The sequence below is a fragment of the Xenia sp. Carnegie-2017 genome, unplaced genomic scaffold (genome assembly GCF_021976095.1).
Source record: "Xenia sp. Carnegie-2017 unplaced genomic scaffold, XeniaSp_v1 HiC_scaffold_6, whole genome shotgun sequence".
Lineage (NCBI taxonomy): Eukaryota > Metazoa > Cnidaria > Anthozoa > Malacalcyonacea > Xeniidae > Xenia > Xenia sp. Carnegie-2017.
This window is the reverse complement of record NW_025813526.1, coordinates 18,224,955-18,250,015: the sequence shown is the minus strand read 5'-3', so window position 1 is coordinate 18,250,015 and position 25,061 is coordinate 18,224,955. Positions and strand designations below refer to the sequence as shown.

General features: G+C 34.7%; 2 protein-coding genes across 2 annotated transcripts in view; both read left to right on the top strand.

Annotated features, from left to right (window-relative positions):
* LOC124458236 (5'-methylthioadenosine/S-adenosylhomocysteine nucleosidase-like) overlaps positions 1-24,632 on the top strand; it is a 76,274-nt gene extending 51,642 nt beyond the window's left edge. The window contains exon 5 of the mRNA XM_047008284.1: positions 24,276-24,632. Within this exon, the coding sequence (XP_046864240.1) occupies positions 24,276-24,434 (159 nt within the window). The 3' untranslated portion in view covers positions 24,435-24,632. The remainder of the gene's footprint in view (positions 1-24,275) is intronic.
* On the top strand, positions 95-22,904 carry LOC124458232. Its single transcript, XM_047008279.1, is given in 11 exon segments — positions 95-139; positions 4,052-4,484; positions 6,836-8,547; positions 10,205-10,344; positions 10,432-13,959; positions 13,962-14,338; positions 14,341-14,841; positions 14,844-15,018; positions 15,021-21,485; positions 21,488-22,197; positions 22,630-22,904. Coding segments are annotated over 10 exon segments (14,088 nt in total). The 5' UTR covers positions 95-139; positions 4,052-4,058; the 3' UTR covers positions 22,684-22,904.
* Positions 24,633-25,061: the final 429 nt, after the last annotated feature.

Here is a 25,061-nt window from a genome sequence, read left to right as displayed (position 1 = left end):
TTTTATCAATTTTAGGCAGTATGTTTGAGCATTCTGAATCCTTAAGATATGGAGGAAAGCAATTCGTGAATGCAATCAGTAAACGTTGGATTACAAAAATGAGAAAGAAATCATCTGTAAAGAATGTTTTGACTAAATAAATTTGTAGATCGTTCACATCGAACATCCTTTACATTCGAGAGATAACATAACTATTAAATTTAATAAACATTTTAGAGAAAAACGTGTAATGCATTAATAATGCACGAAGCAAACATCAGATAGTTATCATCAAATTGATAAAAGAGCAGAAGCTGGTTTTACTACACACCGCGAAGTTATTGCTCTGCACAGCCGCATTACTCAAGTACAACCTTCAATATCAGGTAATTGAATACGCATGTCATTGGGTTTGTTGATTGAATTGTTTGAAAATTTCTTTAAACTGGACTAAACATGTCTAGTTTAAGATCCACACTACAATATGATGTTTACTAGGCAAATTTAGGCCAACTATTGCAGAATACGCTATTATACATTGGGAGTGGAATTGTGAAAGGGCCACCTTTAAACTAGGTAATAGGAAACTATATGGATTTAAATATGCTGCTTTTAGTTATTATTGAAGACTTTTCTCTACAGGGTTCTTAACCTTTTTTGGTCACGGACCCCAAAACATTCTACATGAAAGCTTTGGACCCCTTAACAAGAAACTTACATCGCAATTGTCAAAATTAGCTTTTAATTAACTTAGTAATATAGTCCAGAAATTGGCAGACCAAAAAGAAGCAAATTAATAATTCAACGGTTAATAATGAATGATCCATTTCACCTTTCAGTCAATTAAGTTATACAACAATTACAAAACCATAAAGAATCAAAAATACAGTGCAGTAACCAATAAGTAGAACGCAAATAACTTTTAAATCAATGCTTTTGAAGGTTGTTTCGACGTCCTGACTGTTTTATTGCTTTTTAATTTACAGTAACAAAGATCTAAGTTATACTGTGACATACAACTTATTTGAGATTTCGGACCTTTTAAAGCACCATCATGGTTTATAGGGGTTCATGGACCCCAGGTTAAGAAACCCTGCAGTCTAGCTAATTAATAAGAGGTATAAAATTACTGAAGTAGAGATAAGTTGGCAAATGTAATGGTATAAATCATCCATCACGAATAGTTTCCTTGATATTTTATTAGACTTTGTGACTCCTCGTGATTAGCCAATGGTCTTGCAAACTTAACAAGCGCATCTACTGATCATTCAATAAATTCAGTGTATATTCTTCAGTGATAATAGTCCAATCATTGCCATCATATTATGATTTTCTCTGATGTGTACTGTCAATTTGGTCAACATGAAAAAACCTCATAAACTATGCAAAACAAACCACTTGAATTTTTATAGGCAATTCTTGGTATTATTGAATTGTTGTCAATTTGCTATGTTAACATTTTGTATTCTTCAAAAATTCCATATTCATTTGATTCACTTCTATACACCATCTCGTCTTTGAAGATTGCGCAATTAAGAGTATTTTTAATTTTTCCATAAGTTTGCAACATAGAATTTACAATAGTGAAAAAACATAAGACCTTAAAGACATCAACAAAATAGAGGATAACCAATAAGTAAATGTAATAATCTTTTTAATAAGGACAAGCATTAAAATCTTGATAAACATCTATTTTGAGACAAACCCTAGAATTATTACTTATTACAACCAATTTTTAATTCTTATGCAGGTTCCATTACAGTAATTTCCCTTATTCTTCTTAAAGATCCTCATTCTCAAAATCAAATTATAAGCTAATAAATAATAAAAATTTTTAACTATTTCAAATTTAGATATGTAAACTCTATTTTTTCTTTCTTTGAACAATTATTTATTTGTTATCTTTAACAAATGTTTCTGATTTACATTTGAATTTTGCTTCATTTTCTATCATTTTAACTAGCATTCTTTTAAAACGCTCATGATTAGTTCCTGTTATCTTAGATTAATTCTGCCAGTAAAATAAGGTCAAAAATAATTTATTTTTTCTTATTTTTTAAAATGATTTTAATCATTTGGCTTTGCCTTTAAAATCAATTTATATAGTACTAGAAGAACAAGATGATTGATATAAAAGAGGAAATCAATTGGGTTTAATAGACAATTAATGAATATCCCCTGTTAACAAGCCCTACGTTGCCTTAAATGCCATGTGACTCTGGGAGAAACAGCAAATAATTGTCTTTATATTATAACATATATTCTCAAAATTATATTTAATATGCATTCCTGGTATTCTTTGAATGCTTTGTTAGAAACACTAATGATTAACATTAAAATCTCCTGATAACCAGTCTCAAACCTCATGGGAGCTAAAGCATAAAGTCCATATGTTTTACTCATAAAGTGTTTAAAGCACCCAGTTATACAGTTAGCAAAATTGTGCAATTATTTTATAGAAGTTAAGTTATGATTTTCAATAAAAACATATTTTATGCCAAGATTGATTGCTAAATGATGCTGTGTGTTGAGAAAAGCATATACTGCTTTAATTATAACGCAAGTTTTAATGATTGCTTTGCAGTTTATGAATGTACTTAAATGCAAAATTATAAAAGATCAGAACATAAGATATATTGGCCATTGTATAATTGAAGTTAGAAAACCTAGTTATTAATTACCGTGTATTGTGCAAAACCGAAGTGTTTGATCTAAACAAGGGAAACAAGTTTTCATTTTTGAAATTTTGATGGTTATGAAAAAATTTAGACAAGTAATGCACTTTATGGCAGTTTATATTTTTAATTAGTTCAAAGAGATGTCGTGGTTGATATTGCTGCACCCAAATTGCGACTGGTTATGAGTTTGCAGTTTATTGTACAAAACAGTACCAACTATGTTTTTAATTTTAAAAGCAGAATCGTGGATTAGGAGCTGTTGCGTATCTGCACAATGCGACTTTATTGATGTAATACAACAAATACCATGACAAATTTAACTCCTCGTGGATTAATTTTTATCCAAAAAACTGTTGTAATACAATTGGCTTGATTAAAATTAATTTTGTCATGTTGGCCAATATGATTTGCGTTGTGTTGAATTTGTTCAATTGCATTGGTCGAGAGCTATGATCTATTAGAGAACATACGCACGGAATTTACGTCACACAATTTTCAAGCATTTAACTAACAAATCAAAGGCGAAATAATTTCGATATTTACCTGAATTTATCCCTGAATAAGCAAATAAAAACATTAAGAACACCAAGTTGAAGCAGTTGACGCATTTGAGAAAAAATAAAATAAAATAAAAGGTTTTCATACAAACGTTGATTTGTAGCTACTTCGTCTTTGATAACACAATTTAAACAAAAAATGGTCATCCAGTGCTTGTCTATTCTGTTAGCCAATGACTTTCTCAATTTTGAAAAAAAGAACAACATGTTTGTCAGTTAAAAGGGGGAATTTTTTCGGTTTTTTTACATAAAACCAATTGATTACATTAAACAGCTGTCTGATGAGTTATACATACGCGGGTATGACGTCATTTGGCGGCTCGCGGTCATTTTTTTGTTCTTATCACTGACGTCATACTCGTGTATTTGATACTGAACAGAAAACGGTTAAATATAAATTTGTTAAATTTACTTGTTTCAAGTTTGTGAAAAAGTGGTTACAAAAGCTCGTGTTCTATAAGCGAATCACTTAAAAAAAAAATGACAAAATGGCTTGATAAATATGAACTGAAACTGTAATATCAACATTCAACTTTTAATTTTACTTAATTTGATTTGTAGCTAGTCAAACTCGTGCAGAAAAAAGCAATCGAAAATCAAGATTTTGTTTTACATTGATTTTTTCATTTTAATTCCCCTTTTGAAAGAAATATGACACAAGATATATACGCTTATACAATACGTTATGTCCATACGCATGAAGAGTGATCTTGTCTAAATGTGTTTTTATGCTTTGTCAGTGTTTACTGTAGGGCGTGAAAATAAGTGTGTAAAACTTTCTTATGCAGAAATTAATTGATATAAAAAAGTAGTTGTTCAACCAATTTTGTGAATTTTAGGCAGTATGGCTGAGCATTCTGACGATCCTCTAAGATATGGAGGACAAGGGAAGGTCGTGACTGCAGATCAGGAGGGAAACGTTGGATCTACAAAAACTCGCGAGAAAAAAATCATCCAAAATAAAAGTGATGAGGCTGAAACGAAGGATTCAAATCATAGAGATGGTAATAATAGACATGAGAAAAGTACCCAAGAAAGTCGAGAGGAGACCATAACTAGTTCTGCTCCTAAGAAACATTTGCCAGAGAAAAACGAGTCCGTTGACATTAAGCAGCCAATAACGCACGAAGAAAACAATCAAACATCAGAAGCTAGTTATCATCAAATTGATGCCGAAAAAAGAACTGTAGCTGAACTCCACTGCACACCGCGAAGTTATTCCTCTGTTGTTACAGCAAACATTACTCAAGTACAACCTTCAACAAAACAGGTAAAAACGTGAATACGCATATCATTGTGTTTTAGCTTATTTGAATTGTTTGCTTCAAGCAAAGATTATGGATATATTGTTGCTTGAAACATTTAAATATTTTAAGCAATAAGTAAATGGTTTAGTAACTCTAATATAATTAATGAACTATGTAACAACTGCAGAACTGTGCTTCAGATGCTTTTTTTTACTAATAATCTTCTTTTCTTTGCCCAATCGACTTATTTAGTCGTGCTATGTTGATTCCAGTTCGTTTTCTTTTTGCGACAAAACAATATCTCTAAACAATAGAACAATTATAATATTTAAAATTTTCCTTAAACTATATTTGAAACTATATTTGAAGCCACTTATGATTGCCGCCACGAATGTTTTCAGCTAAAAAATATATTACTTTCACCTGCAAATTTTAGCCAGCCCTCATAGTGTGTCCTCATTCATAAGTAGCCCAGAAATCTGTTTAAGTTTTTGCTTAATCAATTTATGTAAAATGCAACACAATTCCTTAATTCGTGTGTAATGTTTGTCACGCATGCGATCTCGTGGGACATCTATTTATATATGGTCTTAAAAGTCAGCTATTTTCGCAAGTTAGGAAACTTTTAAAACAAAATGACCGACCCGTCCGACAGATGAATCAAAGACATTGCAGTTTTGATACAATTATTTTCGCTATATAGTTGTGTTTGCATAAATTCAGCTAATGCGCGACACCTGTAAGCATTAAAAAATATGACATTCATTAAGATAAGTAACCAAATATAGATTTTAAAAAGTGTTTGCAACGAGCCATAAAAATTCGCTTTTTTTATAAGGGAAAAATAATTTAGTTTGGAGAATAAGTATACCCAACAATGCATGGTTTTGCATTCATTGACGCATTTTGTATTAAAAAAATTTTGTGGTTCGGCATCATCAGTTTCAAATTTTTCCAGGAAATTATAAGCGAAATTATAAGTGAATTGTAAAATTTTGGTCATGTGACCAGCAACATCGAAGTACATGAAATTTGGGGTCTTTTTCTCACATCCAATTTCATTTATTAAATGAAACATTGCTTAACCTTCTGTCTCCCAGCTTTGTCGCATGGCAATATTAAGAAAACCATCAAAAACACAATGGACAAAAAAATTGGAAAGTAAAGGGTTATCGCAGATAATATTTCGAATCAAATACAAAAAAACTAATAAACAATTTATATATTAATTCCGTGCACCAGATAAATTTTCTAACAAACATATATGGCGAAGATAAGGTATTATATAACGTTTAAAGGACTGCATGAAACTTGAAGTTGTTTCTAGAAATCTTTTGAAGTATACTTATAATAATAGCTAACTATTGACATACATTTTAATTGGCGCAAAAAATCTTGAGTTCGATTCCCATGAGCAACATTCACATGTGCAACATTCCCATGAGCAACATTCCCATAAGCAATATTCTCATGAGCATCATTCACATATGCAACATTCCAATGAGCAACATTCCCACGAGCAACATTCCTATGAGCAGCATTCCCATGAGCAACATTCCCATGAGCAACATTCCCATGAGCAACATTCCCATGAGCAACATTCTCATGAACAACATTCCCATGAGCAGCATTCCCATGAGCAACATTCCAATGAGCAACATTCTCATGAGCAACATTCACATATGCAATATTCCCATGAGCAACATTCCCATAAGCAACATTCCCATGAGCAACATTCCCATGAGACACATTCCCATGAGCAACATTCTTATGAGCAACATTCCCATGACCCACATTCCCATGAGCAGCATTCCCATGAGCAACATTCTTATGAGCAACATTCCATGAACAACATTCCATGAACAACATTCCCATGAGCAACATTCCCATGAGCAACATTTCCATGAGTAACATTCCACGAGCAACATTCCCATAAGCAACATTCTCATGAGCATCATTCACATATGCAACATTCCAATGAGCAACATTCCCACGAGCAACATTCCTATGAGCAGCATTCCCATTAGCAACATTCTTATGAGCAACATTCCCATGGCCAACATTCACATGAGCAACATTCTAATGAGCAACATTCCCATGAGCAACATTCTTATGAGCAACATTCCCATGAGCAACATTCCATGAGCAGCATTTTTATGAGCAACATTTTTATGAGCAACATTCACACGAGCAACATTCCATGAGCAACATTTTTATGAGCAACATTCCCATGAGCAACATTCACATGAGAAACATTCCCATGAGGAATATTGCCATGATCTATCTCACTCATTCAGTTAATCGTATGATGCCGTTTCGTCCAAATTTTCTAGTTTTCATAGTTGACCACAACACCTGCCTTTCTTTCCTTTAGGTGGATTTTTATCTTCTGGTGCTTGGAAACTGTTGTTTTGACGAAGCATATGTTAATTTTGATTTTGGAGAAAGTTCACCTCTTCAAAAAGTTTTCAATATCGATAAATTGTGGAGATGTACAAATACGTTGCGTGCTGATTTGATAGGCAGTGTAAAATACAAATACGTTATTCATAGCAAGGGTCATGACGTTAATCTATTTGGAAATCGCATTGGACTTCTTAGCAAGGACCCATATTTTTGTGAAGAACGTTCGAATAGGCGGGTAACATCGGAAGTACAGCTTGATGTTTTTCATTTCCCTGATGATAGAAAATATTGGCATGAAACCTATCCACAGTCAGTTGTTTTTTATGTGCAGTGGATGTTTAGATCAGTTGTTAACTCAAATTCTGAATTTATTAGCCAAATAGAAAAATTGAACTTTAGATCTTTAACGCTCAATGACGCCAAATTTATGGTTAATTGGATTATAGAACAAGCTGCTGGCAATTGTATTTTACATGCTCAGTACTGGTACCTTTGCATTGTTCTGGGTCTTATTAAAGAGAATTCTGAGTACTTAATCATTCCGAGTGATTACCAGACCGCTAAAGCATGTGACAATTTGCTAGAGTGTTTTAAGGTATCTAGCAACCCAAATCTTTATTCAAAATCGAATCTAAAGATTTTAAAAAAAGTAGCAATTTTGTTGGTGAGCAAAAGTAACAGTCCTGGTTGGCTTACACTTGCAGCATATTTTTATCCATATCTCGGAATAAAATTTTTGCTTGATAAAGAACACGCTACTTGTCTCAACCACAGATATACAGGTGCAGGAGAATACCAGAAATGGGTTAAATCCCTCTTTTCAAATATAAAAGAAGTGAAAACTATTGAAGATCAGATTGCACATCAAAGATTGCTGCATTTGGTTCTGAAAAGCGCTCCAATTTTGGAAGATGCGTTAGATGTATTTCATGCTCCTTGTGTTCGTGTATTCTTTGCAAGGGACGATGAAATGGGGGAATTCTTGGTCCAGTTTTACCGAGATAGGCAGCAAAGCTCTAGCATGCATAAAGAAACTGGTAAAAAGTTGGTTGAATTTTTTAAAATTCTAAAGATGTTCCATCTTAATATGAACAAATTCATGTATCCAATGTTGCTTGAATGCGCAACATCAGATGATAAGTTAGATGAAAGACACGTGAAAATATTTGTCGAATGTATCTCGGATAACGTTCTGGCCATAGATCGAATCTTTGGGTTACTTATGAAGCTATCTAAGTCAAATTCAGTTTCTCGTCATATTGTGATGCTTGAAATTCTAGAAGACAAACGTTTTGAGAAGAATTGGCATGAAATGGGACTTTCAAAGAAAGTTGAAATATGTAATTCTTGGGTCGTAACAAAAGTAGCAAACACGATGTTTGAAAGAAGAGTCAACAGTTCAGAAAAAATTGAATTAGTTTTTGAAGAAATCAATGCCATTATGCAATGCTCCTTAAATAGCACAAATGTACCTCTCGTTGAAGAGGTCTTCACTTCTGTTCTGGAAAGAATTTTAAAAAATGAAGAACCCATTTTGTTTCTAAAAGCTTTTGCCAGTTTAGAGAAATGTATACCTGATGTTCAGAAGTGCTACAAATCCTGTATAAGAGAAATATTGAAACAGACGCCAGTGGTGGTAAAGAGATCAAGCAAGTTTCTAGGTCAATTCTCAAATAGCAGGTATGTATGTTTTTGTTTATTCGAAATTATCATATTCTATGCAAACGAATTAGTCTGGGACTACATATGCGCACTACACTCGCAGTAAAATTAAACATGTTCTATTCTCATCCATTGGGATAGTATTAATTTGCTTCATAATTCAAGTGCATGCCGTGTAGTTTGAGAGTCAACAGACAATTGCACGATTGTTTATTATTTTGTCAATTGTGAGTTGTGACTGACTGAAGAGACAACGAAACTCATAATTAAAGTTTTCATTCGGCGACTTTACTTGTACAAAAAATGAAAAAAAAGCATAAATAACTATCGGAAAGTGGCTAAACCTGTGGTCAAATGGTAGTGGATTGTGATACTATAGCTTAGTAAACCATAAAGACTACTTATACCCTTGTATAAAGGTCGTTAAACCTCTAGTGAGCCATAAGACAGAAAAATAGGTGCCTTGTTTATTTGTGATATCGTAGCACATCATGGCTTTAATATTTCTCTCTACCTCAAAAAAAATAATTGAAATGTCTGTACATTGTTTCACAGTTTTCCTATATTTTTTGAAACTATTGTGTTTTTCTCTACATAACTTGAATGAGAGCACGAGTAAGCGTAATATGAAACTTGACCTATATTAAAAAGTGTAAATTATCTATCATTGACACTGCATTGTGGGACGTCAAACACGGCTGCATTCTGCACATCAAATGTACCTTTTTACCAGGAATATATTTGCATGCTAGTCAAATCACTGTTTTGTGCAAATTTTGTTTTGTGCAATCAGAGAAATGTTGGCAAAAATTTTGTTGGTCAACCCTAACGAAACTTCACTACATTTTTAACAACTGCGCCTAAGCCATGACTATATCACACCAAATTTGTTGGAACTCTGATTCTCAAACCCTTCAAAAACATATTGAGTGGCATCGTTTTACTGGTCACCCTGAGTTAGCAATCTTTTGGCAAAGTTCCGAAAATTTCATAATATAAATAGTATTAACGTGATCTTTATTAAACGGTCACCTCAATACGCAGTCATCACATTTACAATGTCTTAAGGTTAAATAAATACACCACATAATAAAATGTATTAATCAATAATTATTTTGAAACATGTCAAAGTGTCAACAGTATTTTCAGGTGTGGAAGTATTTGCCGGCGACTTGAATTTTTCTTCAACTATGCAGTGATGCTCAATTATTCATAATCGCACTGCAATTCTAACCGTGATCAACTCCTCTTTTGACACACATTACGTTTGATTATTTCTCGGAAGTTTTAGCAGTGATATTTTTATATATACTCTGAATTTTCTAAAAAAATATCGCTTTATAAGTTTTTATGGGTTATTTTGCATGTATGTCGAGGAATAATACTATTTGGTGAAATGTTGGTTGTATGTATTAAATATATTACACGTAGCCCGTCGGGTGATTTTCATGAATCATGAAGATCTGAATATTAAGCGGTCTAACGGGAAATCGCCAATGTCGACCGTTTAATACAATTTGTTTTTGTTTTTTTGTTTAAAAAAACTTTTGATACAAACACATATTTCTTTAACTCAGCCTGTTTATTTCCCTCCATTTTGTGTCCTGTTAGACAATTTGTCAAGAGCATGGTGCATTTTTTTCGTTTTGTGTGCTAAACCAGTTTCCTTTTTCAGTCTAGGGAAGGAACTATTAGTGTGTATCCTGGACATTATAGATGGACCTGTAGTTACCAAAGACAACATTATTTGTGAAAAAAGTCTCACGAAGATTCTTGAGTGGTGCGATGTTTGGATTATTTTACTTAAAACGCAAGGCAAGAAATAATTTTTAATTATCAAAGAGTTTAAGCTACCACATTTTAAATTTAATTTAACGTGAAAACTTTTTAATTTTTTTAAAGGAACAATTGAAAAATATGAAAAATATCAAGCTGTGGTAAAAGTTATTGAGGAGCTAGAAAGGTGCATTAAAGAAAGCAACGTATCCTTAAGTTTGTTGACGATGGTGAACAAAGAAAAGATAAAGGTTTCTTCCTTATGCGCAAATGTGATAAGTAAGACCGTGCCAAAAAGTGACGTGGCAAATATTGAAGAGCAAGTTTTAACTCAAATCTCAAAATTAGTTCATGTTGAGGAAGATTGTGTCTCAAAGATTCAGTTGCTGGAGTCAGCAATCAATTACGGGAAAAAAATATCAAGTGATATTTATCCTGTTCATGGTATCAACACGATCATCGAGTCATTCAATGATCTAAAAGATACATGGAAAAGAAGAAGAGTATGTGAATTGAAGAGTGATGAGTTTTGGGGAACATTATTTCCTTTTTTAAACCCTGCTGAAGCACTGAAACCTTTAATAAATTCACTTTCCTTTACGAACTTGGCTAGAAAAAGCTTGAAAGACTTAAGTAATTCGGATACCGATGAACATGGGAAATTTGAAGATGAAGGAACAAGCAATAAAGCCGTAAGCGATTTTTATTCATTGATGACGTTCCTTACGACCAAAGTAATTGAGGAACTTCAGGCCCAATGGAATCCAGTGTTGAAGGACCCAAGTTTATTAAGTCTGCCGACAATGAAAACCATACTTGGTAATTTAAAGGATCAAGATAAGCTTGTAGGAGAGCTTGAATTGCTAGAAAGTTATTTTCGGCGAAAATTTTCACCTTTGGTTAGAATTTACATCCAAGACTATGTGAAGTATCCCAAAGTCTTAAAAAAAGTACGACAAGTCATTGGCATATTCAAAATCTTTGGGTTCGCAGATGCTTCAAATGAAACAATCTCGACACTTGTTCAATTTGAGACAACTTTGGAGAACAGTAGTGAGCTAACGCTTGAATCTTTGCACCATTTAATGAAAGAAGTAACGGAAATACTGGCGTCTTTCTCTGGAGAATACCTGGATTGTGTGATTGAGGAGCTGTCAAGATCTAGTGAATTGCTTGCCTTTATAGAAGAAATCGTTGACGAAGATATTCGCTTTCTTATTGATGCCGTTGAAGAACATTCAGACCAGTATGTATCCGAGTCATCAGTGTCAGATCTAATTGACATTCATGGATTTCTAGCACCTTTGGTTATAAAGAAAAAGCAACAGAAATGTAATCCTCATGTTTTTCTAAACATGCTAAAAGACTCTTGCCTGGACCATAAAGATATAGCCATAAAGCTTAAACAGTGCAGTACAAACGTCAACAGTCTTCGTGGATTGTATATGAGTATTGCAAATCGTGGGGAAATAACCAAAGAAATCATAAATAATTGCCTCAACAGTGGAGAATATTGGATTTCGCAAAAAAATGGAGCAATGATGAGTTACGAGGTTCAGGGAAGTGGTGGGGAGAAAAGGTGCAATTACTCACTGGAGGATCTACATGATTTACGAAGCCGTGCGCATCTTATAATTAGTTCTCACAAAAATGCCATCAAGCATTTATCAAGCCATTCTAATGAAAGCAGCGAGGATATCGATTTTGAAAAATTTATTAATCAAGTCAATCTCCTCACAGAAATTTCTACTCTTCTGTCGAAGTTGCTTTCATCTGGTTACGTTAAGTACCGAAATTTCTGGAAGAAGATAAAAACGACTGATGATCTCCAAAATGACAGAGATATTTTGCTACATGACTTACAAAACTGGGAAAATATGTTGAAAGAAGCTCGTGAAAAGTTTTACTTTCTTAACTACTACCGTTCCGATCAATTGGGCACACTTTATGATTTCTTGATGAATGATACCGATAATAATTGTGATGAAGCTCTTTCCTTAATTCACTTTGTAGACCAATTCATTACTAGACAAGAACTAGATACATATCGACAATCACAAAAGAAAAAATTACGATCAAATAAAAGTCCCGAGTTACTGTTACTGACTGTTGGCGAAGCTTTAGAAAACATCTTCAGTAACTCACAACGCGTCGTCCGACTGGTGCCAAATGAAGATGAAAATCAATCATATGTTAAATTAGATGCGATAGTTACTCCAGGCGAAATTTTTGTTGCTAGTTTAGAACCAGAAAGCCCATTAACGACTAACGTAATTCTCACACTCTACGAGAATACCTCAAAAGCTTTTCCAGAACCGTATCAAATTATATTTTGCAGCTCTCAAACGACGTGGGAGGACCTTTACCTTTTACTCCAACGATGTTTTGCACAGTCCAAAAATCTTCATTGCAAAAGCTTGTTTTGTATTGCTAATGTCGAATTGCTGCCCAATGAATTACAATTTGAACTGGTTATTGCAATTAAAGAAAAGCAAAAATCATACGAAACCTTGGAAAATATCAATGTAACTGCAAAATACCAACTTGCTTTGATTTGCCGTGGTGGCGACCACCACCACATCGTCGAACAGTTTTCCCAGTATTCACACCACATTTCTGGTATGAGTGATCTTGGTCTTGCAAATCGTCTAAGATCTAGCTGGCCCGAAGTCAGAATGATAACTTCCACCCTTCCTGGTCTTGGTAAAACAGAATGGATCAAACGTGAGGTACTGAATAAGAAAATGAATGTCGTCACTTTCTCAATTAGCGGCCTATTTGAGCCAGAAAAAATTATGCAACGTTTGAAAAAGCTTAAACTTAAGAAGTATCATTGTTTACACCTGGACATTGGCGAGGTAAGCAATCCATTATCGTTGGATACATTCTTATTCCAACTTATTGTGATAGGAATGGTTTCAGGTGGTAATCAGTTTTATCATCTACCAACAACGCACATTTACATTGAAATAGCAAATTCGCTGAAAGATTGGCTGCGAGAGTCATTTGTTGTGTCAAAATTTTTCACTCGCATAGATCTTGAGTGGCAAAATTACAAGAATCTTTTGGTAAGCGCAGAAATTACGAGCAATGTGCAAGTTGTGTGCCAGTATTTACATCTCTTTGATCAAGCTCGTATTGAATCAAGGGAAGTTAATTTCAGTGGACCGAAAAAAGTGAAGCCGTTACCGGCACATCGTTGCCAAGAGCTTCTAGCCACGTACTTTTCATCAGATGCCGATATCACTTTTACAACCCTCCACACTTTTCTAAAAGTTCTAGCTGATCAACTAATAAAGTTTTCAAACAGCGCATTTTTCAAAATTGGAAATCTTAAATCTATGATGGATGATGAAGCTCAAGGTGTTCGCACTACTCTTTTTGATGCCCTCTTAAATGTAACAAAGGAAATTGCATCTCGTGCTTTAACAACTTCTCGTTCAAGTGAGATACGGAATCTTTCTGAAGATGAGTCTGCAAAGGCTTTTGATTTGGCAGTGACTTCTCCTGCTAAAACTGCTAAAGATATGGTAGAACGGGTAAAAGGTATGATACAATGGGAAGATAGCAATCACTTGTTAGTCGTGTTTCATGGTCTCACCTCTCAAGCAATAACTGCAGTTTATCGTGACAAAAATGGTGTTCCTTTAAACGTTAAAAGTTGCTAATTAGTCAAGATATAAAAGGAAACAAAGAGCTTGAGGACTTCAAGTCTTTCACGCAACAGCAACTGCAGGAAAAGTTAGAAAAGATAGCTTGCATGAAAATGTTAGAGCAAAATAATTTATTTCCTGGTTACGTTCTGACTCCAGATAACGTCCTTAAGATGATATTGATTGTACTACGAGTTCGTGCAAATGTTCCAGTTATTATTATGGGAGAAACTGGCTGTGGTAAAACTAGCCTTGTTCGCTATTTGGCAAGAACATGTGGAGTGAACTTTTATGTGTTTAACTTTCATGCTGGAATATCAGAAGAAGATATTGTTGAGTTCATCGAAGAGAAAGAAAACTTTGCAAAGGATAACAATCAAAAATGTGGATTTTCCTTGATGAAATAAACACTTGTGATCACTTAGGTTTAATCAGCGACATTATGTGTCATCATACATTGCGTGGCCAACCACTATCAAGAGGTCTTGTCTTCCTTGCAGCTTGTAACCCATACAAGTTGCGTCCTATAGAACACATCACAACAGCTGGCTTGGAAGGCAAGAATGTCACTGATGAATATTCTGGTCTTGTGTATCGCGTCCACCCTTTACCTGAAGCTATGATTGACTATGTTTGGGATTATGGTTCTCTTACACCCAATGATGAACGAGATTATATTCAGAGAATGGTAAGACACCTACCAAAAGAAATGGAAAATGTTCTTCTTCATTTGCTGTCTGAATCACAGAGATTTATTCGAGAAGCTGAAAAAAATCCATATTGCGTCAGTCTTCGTGACGTGCATCGTTGCATTTGCCTGATCAGCTGGTTTGAGAAAATGTCAAAAAAACGCAAAAACTAGATCATACTAAAGACGATATTCCTGATCACCTTCGACTTTACCATATGCTTTCATCATCGCATAATGAGATGACTAGGAGTATTGTTCTTGCTCTTGCGCATTGTTATCTATCTAGACTACCGACTGCTGAACTAAGACAGAAGTATCGAAAAAACATGATGGATTTGTTTTGCGGTAACGGGATTGCAATGTCATACACTGAAAAATCAGACGTTTTTCCGCAATTATACGCATGGAAGAAGAAGATTATTTAGATAGGATGGAACTTCCTCCAGGAACAGCAAGAAATGCTGCTTTGCGAGAGAATGTTTTTGTTATGTTGGTGTGCATACTAAATCGCATCCCTATATTTGTAGTTGGAAAACCTGGTTGCAGCAAATCTTTGTCGATTCAATTGATTAGAAGCAATTTACGTGGACGCGACTCACGAGATCTTCTGTTTAGAGAGTTGCCACAACTTTACGTTGTCTCCTATCAAGGTTCAGAATCATCCACTTCAGAAGGAATCATCAAAGTGTTTGAAAAAGCTAGAAAATATCAATCACACAACAAAGATGGGAATGTCTTGCCTGTTGTTTTACTGGATGAAGTTGGATTGGCGGAAAATTCCAAATACAACCCTCTAAAAGTTTTACACAGTCTACTAGAGCCCGGAGACGGAAAATTACCTGATGTTGCAGTTGTAGGTATTTCAAATTGGTCATTGGATGCCGCTAAGATGAACAGAGCAATTCATTTGTCCAGACCAGAACCAACAAAAGAAGATTTATATGAGACTGGGGAATCCCTTCATCATGCTGAGAGTAGTGATTACAGCCAAAGTCTGGGAAAAGAAGAACTGCAGTGTTTGGCTGAATCATATTTCGAATATCAAGCTCAACAAAAACATGCCAATTTTCATGGTCTTCGCGATTACTACTCATTAATTAAGAGCTTAGCTGGTTGTAATAGCTTTCACCAAGTTAACATATCATTACAGCGTAATTTTGGTGGACTTCAAGGTGAACTAACTAATATCCAAAAAATATTTCTGGACAAATTAAAAAAGCACATGACATCAAGTGATCAAAAAATTATTTCTGTCACACAATTAATACAAGCGAATCTTAACGATCCACATGCTCGTCACCTGATGCTCATAACCAGTAAAGATTCTGCCTTAGGTATTCTAAAGCAAAGTCTGGACACAACAAAGAAGGAAATTATCACGATTTATGGCAGTCGTTTTGAAGAAGATTTATCAGAAGAATACAACTATAGGATCTTAAGTCGCATCATTCTTTGCATGGAGCGGGATTGTATCTTGATATTGAGAGACTTAGAAAGCATTTATGGAAGTCTATACGATATGCTAAATCAGAATTACGCCATTGTTGGGAACAGAAAAAACTGTCGTGTTGCTCTTGGAGCATATAGCAACCCTATGTGTCAAGTAAATGATGGATTTCGATGTATTGTTCTCATTGATCAATATAAAGTCGACTTTTCCGATCCACCTTTCCTAAATAGGTTTGAAAAACAACTTTTGCGCTTTCAAGACGTCCTAACTGAAGACCAGCAGAATTTGATCTACGAGCTTAGATGTTGGGTTAAAGGAATATCCACTATACAAGGTTTAGAGCCACACTTTAGTGAATCCGATATGTTTATTGGTTTTCATGATGACTCACTTCCATCTCTGGTCTTATTACACAGCAAAAACACAGATAACTTAGGAAAATCTGAAGAAATATTGAAAAAGTGCAAAGATGATTTGATGTGGGTGGCTTCACCTGATGGTGTACTTCGCATGCAGAAGTGCGTTCTTTTAAAAGAGGATTCTCTTGAAGTACAAAAAATCAGTGATGAATATTTCGCAAAGCCTGTTCACCAAGGTTTTGCTGCGTTTATGGAATACGTTGCAAACTCATCTGTCTTTATTGATGACAATATTGGCTCTAAAACTGTGGTCATGACATTTTCCAATATTCATACAGACATTTGTCAATGTTTGGGAAACAGTTTAAGAAGTCAGGTCGAACGACTGAGTGCATATAAGTCCGAAAAACAGCTGGCTGAGAGAATTGACAAATTCTGGAATGCGCCTGATAAGGAGTTGTTAGTTTTACAAAGTAAACCAGAATTGGACGGCACACATTTACTTCTCGCCCGTTCTATCATTGAAGAAAAGCGAAACACATACAAGCAATGTTTGTCTGAGTTAGATGTGCAAAGCTATAAGCATGTTTGCATCGTAGTGCACGTGCAACGTGGAGAAGCTGAAGAGAGTGTTCCATGGCAGTTTAGTTTTCTTTGTGGTTGGAGACAAGTATTCCTTGACATCCTGGAGGTCCCTCCTGTTCCATTAAGTGAAATACGTGGATTAAGTGTTCAGAGCCTTCTCACATCATCTATTTGGCCTATTAGCAGGATAGCACAAAATGATCTATTATGGTGCTTTACTTGCATTAAATATACTGGTAACCAACGTCCTCTGGAGATTGTTTTGCACATTGCAAGAAATCTTTTCAAATCTGAAGCTGTTTCGCAAGTTATTGAAAATTTCATATTAAAATCAATTGACGGGAATTCTCTGGAACATAATGAAGATATTTTCTTAAAAGAAAGTTGGCAAGTAAGAGTGGCTTGTGATCGTCAGTCGTTAGTTAATTCATCCACGCTTTACTGTGCAATGGAGCAGTTTGTTTCTCGGTTAGTTCGAAATCCGTTAGCGAAAATCGTTTACTTCCTTGAAAAAGAGAATGCTTGGCCACCTCATCTTAATGAGGAATATGATGGGACTTTGATGTCCATGTTAGAAGATCTGTGGTGTAAATTTATCAATAATAACGAAATTTTTAGAATAACAGAAATTCCAGAACCCCTTGGAGCTGAATCGTATGTTCTTGAGAGCACAAGCCTTGATCTTATCCTGCCTTTTAGCCAAGTGGTAATCAAAAAAGTTAACAACGTTAAAGAGGTATTCATGGAAGACTATGCCCAACTAGAAGAAAATGAAGATAATTATGACGAAAATGGTCAATTAAAACAACTTGTTCGGCAAGATCAACTGGAAAGATTTTCTAAAATGATTATGAATCTAGTAACTGACCTTCATTATTTTACCCCTGCTTGTCACGAATTATACATGAAAGATCTGTTTGATATAATTACTGCCGACTTTAGTCAAGCCGTATGTCGTTCTCAGCGTGTGTTGATACTAAAAGCAATGTTTGTTTCACAATTCAAGCAAAATTTGCCATTGAAAAATATGCCTGAATTCTTCACAATGATTCACATCTTTGCATGGGCTCATCGAGAACAAATACTTGATTTGTTAAAGATGGTTGATTGCTCTCGGCCGTTTATTGGACTAAACGCTATTTCAGGTTTCACAGAACTGTTCGGCAGCATAGATATCCTAAATACTGAAGTGATAAATTCTATAGAGCAACATGAGCTTCACAAACTAAATGATGTGATTGAGTATCAGAATGAAACTCGCGTTACAGAAGATCAATACGCGAATGATGATGTAACAGAAAAAAACAATGCATCAAATGCTGATGCTGAATCCTGTAAAGATGAAATTGGTCAGAGCACAGAAGATTCAGTGGAAGAAAAAAAAGATCTTCATGAAAACGCAGAACAATTTGGTGACACTTTAGTAACAATGTTCTGTTGGAAAATGTTTCCTTCCAAAGAAACTGTAGAAAGGAATGGCGGCCTTGAGCCGTGGACACGAAATGCCAACTTGCTTCTTTCATTGGCGGTCAAAATTAGTGAGCATTCGTCAGCACTTCATTTCCTCCGTTTATGTGTTGATTTCTCAAGAATGATCTTGCTACCTCCAACACCTTTACCAAAAAGTTTGCCTGCTTTGTATATTTTCAACGAAATCGGTATTGCTCTTGCTCCAGAATACTTGGATCACCCAAACTCGTTTAAAATGATAACCGATCAACTAATTAGTCCATTAGAAGAAGAAATAAAATATCATACTGATAAAGAGGATGCTTTACTGAAATTTTCAGCTTTGTTTTACGGCCGTTGTATTGACACGAACGTTGACACAAGTTGTTCTCGATTTATCGTTGAGCAAGTTCTGTCATTGGAACGATCAGAGCTGGTGATTATAATGAGCCCTGTTTTGTTACGGCTACTGATGGTAGAAGAAATGGAGTCACCTGGAATATTTATGAAAGTAGTCACCGATGAAACTGCCATAGAAAACTGTCCTTGTCTTCAAACTATTGATGAAGTATTCAAAGATCGCTTTTCGCATGATTTGATGCATCATGATTCGTATGCTTCTGTGATGATTTGTGATCTTATTCAATGCTTACTGAAGTTTGAAAGTCATTTTACAGTAGAAGACATTAATAGTTCTGATTGTGAAGTGCTTATGCTTGCTAAATCTGCCTCCGAATTGATATCCCAAGGCAACCGGAAGGAGTGTGGTTTAAGAATACTATCAGCTGTTGCAGTACTTCGGGGATTCTTCACAATTTTAGCAAAATTAATTGTTAACACTAGCGCTTTAAAAGAAGACAGTCCATATGTTCTTTTGATGTATGAAGTCAACTCATTGCTTAAATGTCAGAAATCATCAATACAATTTTTTTTCATGAAACAACTTCGTGAACATGTAAGTCTTTTTGATCTGCAAAAGTTTTTTAAGGAAAGTAAAGTCCTTTCAGCGTTGCAGCAACCATGGTGTGACGAAAATATTCAGGAGAAAGCAGTGTTTCCGATTCCGCTGAAAAGCCCCGAATATGCAGAAGCTAAGGCTGCCTATTTTAAGTTGAGTTCAGGTAACAGCTCATCTATGGAAGAATATATGATCAAATGTAAAAATTCTCCAAATCATGCATTTTCTCTTTTTATAATTCTTACAAACATGATATATTTGAAACGGGCTGTGCGAAAACTCACTGATAAAGAAGAAAAAATGGCCGATTGGTTTGCTAAAGAGGTTGCTTTTTTCCCTAAAATGCTCCAAGAACTGTTTATGAGAGTTATTGGACGTCACGATTTCCACTGTGCACAACTCCAACTATCACCCGAGTCGTCAGTTGAAGAAGTAGAAATGGCGTTGTTAGTTTTGCATATTGCCAGTATCGTTGGCACAGGTGCATCAGATGAAAAATCGCCATTTTATATGTGTGTCACAAATCCTTCCCAGCTTCAACAAGTTTGTATTCCTTCTCACGATGAAGAAGCAAAGTTACTTTGCGCCTTCGAATTTTTACCATTTGTCAAAGATTCCGTCCATTTTACATGTGTATGTGGTTTTAGATTGTCAATTAAAGACGATATTAGTGAGTGCCCATGTTGTCACGAAGTTTTGCGTAAAGAAACAGTGAGCTTCCCATCTTTCGAAACGTTTGCCGTACCATCACACTCCAGTTTTTGTGACTCAAGTTTTCTTTGCACAACTAACTTGAATCCAGCCGTTTATCGTGCTTTGCATCTCATCGTTTACTCATCCTTTTATGCTGGCCTTGCTATTGGTAGTTTCTCGGAAGAAAGCCTTTCAACGTCACTCAATTCTTTGCATGGTTTTCATTTTGACAGCAATAGTTCTAACCCAGAGAGTTTTTGTTTTGAAAATATTCAAGATGATCTGTCACATCTAATGAAAATCCTTTGCTGCAAAAAAGATTTTGCCATAAAAACCATGCATCTTGTAGTTGAGAAAACTTCGAATCTGATCAGAAATAACTTACAAGGAGTAAAAGATTTTACCAAGTTAGAGATTCGTCGGGAATGGGAAGAAACGTTTTCACAGTTAACGGAGGACGTGTTTTTGAAATCGCGTGGGATGTCAAAGGAACTAATGGAAATTCTAAAGCCTCTGCACTCCAAAGACAGTGAAAACATTACACTGAATTGCAGCATCTTGGAACTTGACAATTATCCAAAAGAACCAGAAGAACAAAGACAGGATATGAAGAGATTGTTTCGGGTGACGAAGCAACCAAGTTTGGAAGATTTCCGTTCAGCATTCCTTTTTTCTCCAAAAGATGTTCAAGAAAAACACTGTTTCTTGAACTTGTTCTTTGCAACGTTTAACCAACTCCAGATTATTCCCAATCTCTACCATTTACTGAAATGGTCTCGTTTACTATCGTCATCATTAACACATCGCATTAGTCGAAAAGATGCAGAAACTAAGTCTATCAATGATTTTATCTGTGGACATCTTCTGGAACTGAAAAGAACTCCGCAAGAAACAGAAAGTTTAAAGATTTTGTTCAACAAATTTATAGAAGCATGGAATAAAATGCGCCCCTTGGTAAATCAAAAGCTTTTGATTAAACAAGAGAAGATGCCGCGCCTTGTACAGAATGACTCTGTTGCATACTGTTTACTAGAAAGTCAATATGGTGTTTACCTTAAAACAGCCATAGAAATTCTAGTCTCTTACCAAAACTTAATTTTAGATGCAATGATTTCCCTTTCATCTTCCTACAGTCATCCAGCTTTAAGCTTTCTTGAAAAAGAGAAATGCAGTGGTGTCATGTCAATCTCAGTTCAAAATGCTAAACAAAAAGATATAATCAGTTACCAATGGTCTGATGAACTATTCAAATATGGACAGAGCAATCTTGAGTATGGCAGAGGGCGAGAAGTCAAGTACGATTTTCAACGGATAGAAATTTGGCTGGCAACAAAAATCGCTTTTGAAAGTGTTATCTGACTGGGACGCTTAACAAAATCATATTTGCAAAAGAACTGTTCCATTTCTGCGGTCCTTTATTGACAGAGATTCGATTGCTAGTGAGACAGACCCCAACTTTGCCCATTGAGATACAGAAAGGTTTGTCAAACTTGAAAGAACGAAGAATAAAAGATAGCCAACATCTTTTACAGCATGTCGAAGTTCTTATATTCCTTATCAAACGAAAGTTAAAGAATTTTGACGTTGAAATGACTTTGGAAGAGCTTGCTGAAAAGTGGTCAAAGATGTTGCCAAGCCCTTTCCCACTAAATCTGTTACCTGATCCTAAAAGTTCGATCAAGATAAAACATGTTGCTGCACTTTATGAAGCTCTTGAAGATATGCTTGCAGATGGTGCCATTGATGGACTTGCGGACAGATTTCGACAAGAGTTGCCAAAAAACGTGAAAGAAATCGTCAGTAGTGTGACGAAGACAGAAATTGAGCAGTTGAAGCCACAGAACTTTATAAAAGCACTTCGTCGTTTCATATTCCGCTACCTTTCATCAGACACCAAGAAATACTGGCCTGAAGAAGACAAAGCGTTACGGTCGTGTTTAGAAGAACCATCACTGTGGTCTCCACTTTCACCTCCAAAACAGGATGCGATTTCAAAAGAAATTACACTCAACTGCATCTACTCCCTCTTAAAATATCTTGAAGAAATACAAAAGGTAAAACTTAAAATAATTTTCGATGACAAGTTACAATTACGCTACTTTTAAGGATTCTTTACTTAATGCTGACAAAATGTTAAGATTCTCACAAATTGTATTCATACCATCCTGATATAAAAGAAATGAAACAATAATGCTAATTTTAATAGCATGAATACGGAATACTGTATAAACATAAATATTAATTTGCATTTTCATCATCTTAGCATGTGAATGATACTTAAGCCGCGAGTGTTGAATCACAATTTTCGTCTGAAAAGGATGAAATAGAACGTATTTGTGAACGAGATGAATATTGTTATCCAGTAACTTATCTAAATGAAATAAAAACTTTTTCTACTTAATAATTTAATTATGTTAATTTTATCTAATAATTCATATTGCATCGCTGCTTTTCTATATTCATATTTTTCCAATTTTTAATTCCAGGAGAAAAGGACAAGTCAAGAAAATTTCCAAACTTATTGTGTCAGCCTCAAATAATTAAACAAACTGGTAAAACTGGTCGACGAAGAATTCAAAATTTTAATTAACGCCATTTTTATGACAGAACATAAAATTAAATAATTCGTATATTGCTTTGTCTATTGTTATGTATGATAAATAGATTACAATTGATTTTCCCTATTGCTTGTAGTTTTTAATTAGAACTAAAGTTTTGTATCTGAAATCATAATCTTAAATGATAATTTAAATTTTCGAAATGCCTCAGTTGTTGTTTGTTGTTTCTAAAGCCTATTGTATAAGGGGAAAGGTGTTTTGTGATTAGGAATTTTCTTGTTCAAATTTTTAATTAGTCGTTAAACTAGTTTTGATTTTGTTGATAAAAGGCATAATGGGAATGGACAAAAAATACTTTCCTATAAAAATATATGTTTACTTAAAGTAATTCATGAACGTATGTGACCAGAATAACAAAATATGTATAAATGATGGTCTAACGAGAGTGGAGCATTGGCAGCATTTGCTTCAACATTAATTGAAGTCCTACGCATTTTAACCCCAAAAGACAAACCATGCCTAATTTCAAAACTAATTCACCTCGTCCTTAATAAGACCTTGATTTTCAAAAGACATATAACGCATCATACATTTTCCACTTCCGACTCGCTGCTTTATACATTTAAGAAAAAACTTACTTATATCTTCATATATTTCTAAGTCTGATAAAGTACAAATTATTTTGTTTCTTCAAATAATTCAACGATACCAAATTCGTTAAATATTTCAAAAATTGAATCTCGCGTATCTTATGACCATACAACATACGTGTTGCACATAAACCAATTACAACGCTACGACAACTACTAACGAACATCAAGGACAAAGAACAACCCAACGAACGACAATGGGCAGTTTACAAAATAAACTGCTCCGACTGCCACGCTTCCTATATCGGGGAGACTGGGAGGAACTTAAACATAACATTTACTGAACACAAACGATCTACAAAGAAATAAAACAAAACTAAGCACATTGCCCAACATCACCGACTCACAAAACACAACATTGACTGGGACTAGGCGAAATGTATTACTTACAGCACTGACTATAGACAACGGCTTACATTAGAAAGTTGGTATACCAACGCTTATATATAGCATTCTCTATTCTTTATTCATTTTTGTCTTTGTTTGCCATTTTACATATTTTTTACTTACGCTCCACGACTCTTACATTAATCCTTTCTCACTAATCTTTACTTATCCTCAGGCCCGTAGCTATAACGCTAATTGGGTCGGGGAGAGTGCATTTTCATAAATTCAGTTGTGACCGAATAACTTCTTTTGGAAGTGATTTGGCTTTCTAAAGAAGTCAGTAAAGCACAACTGAATATATATACACCCTACCACCCCTCAATTAATGTTTTAGCTACGGCCCACGTATATCCTCTAGTTATACAGTGTCTCAAAAACTGCTCGTCTTTAAAATTAGATAGTTTAGATTTTAGATAGATAGATAGTTTAGTTTAGATCCTCAGATTTCTCTTTAGAAAATAACTTTTCATTTATTTTTTTTTCACCTTGTCTTGTTTTCTATTAACATGCGATAATGGTATAATTTCTTTGTTTTAGAAAATATGTAATGGTCGCATGGTAGAATACTCAGTGTCTGGAAGAGTTCACTCTTTCAGGGAGCCTTGGGTTTACGATGCGTATGCAAAAGAGAGCGCAGCTGGATTAACTGTTCGGAAGAAACATTATCAAACCTCTGATGAGCTATTCAAGAGTTAATGAAAAAAAATGAAGGAAAGTAATCTTTTATGAACACAATTGATGAATCAATTTCTCTTTGTATGCATGATTTCATGGAAAAATTTTCTTGCAATTCTCGAGTCATAGAACGAGTAATAGCTAGAAAGTTGATAATCCTAAAAAGTTCTTTTAAAATTTCGCCATTTTTAACAAATAAAAGCTTGTACTGTCAATCTTCGTGTAAAGTCGAAGTTATTATTGACTGTACCCTTTTTTAAACGTCACAAAAACACACTATTGTCAAGCCTGTTTTCTTCTTGAGAATTTTGTTATGTTATGCAAAATTTGAGTTCCTTGGCACGTGGTCGGTTTGCAAAAAATTTTTCTGCAAAAGAGCTTTCTCATTTTTTATTCAAACTTGTTCTGTTTGCAAAGAACGTTTTTTAAATAAAACATGTATACAAAAGCTTAACCCCTGTATTTAAAGGCAATGCAAAAACACTTCCATGTCAGTGTGTTATACACATTTTGTGTAAACACGAGGAAATTTGTGCAATGTGAATACACATGGAATTTTCTAGCAAAGCGTGCAGAGAAATAAATCAAATTTTTCATATAAGCCTCAATATTAACACCCAAAAATTTAAAAGACATAAAGGAATCGAG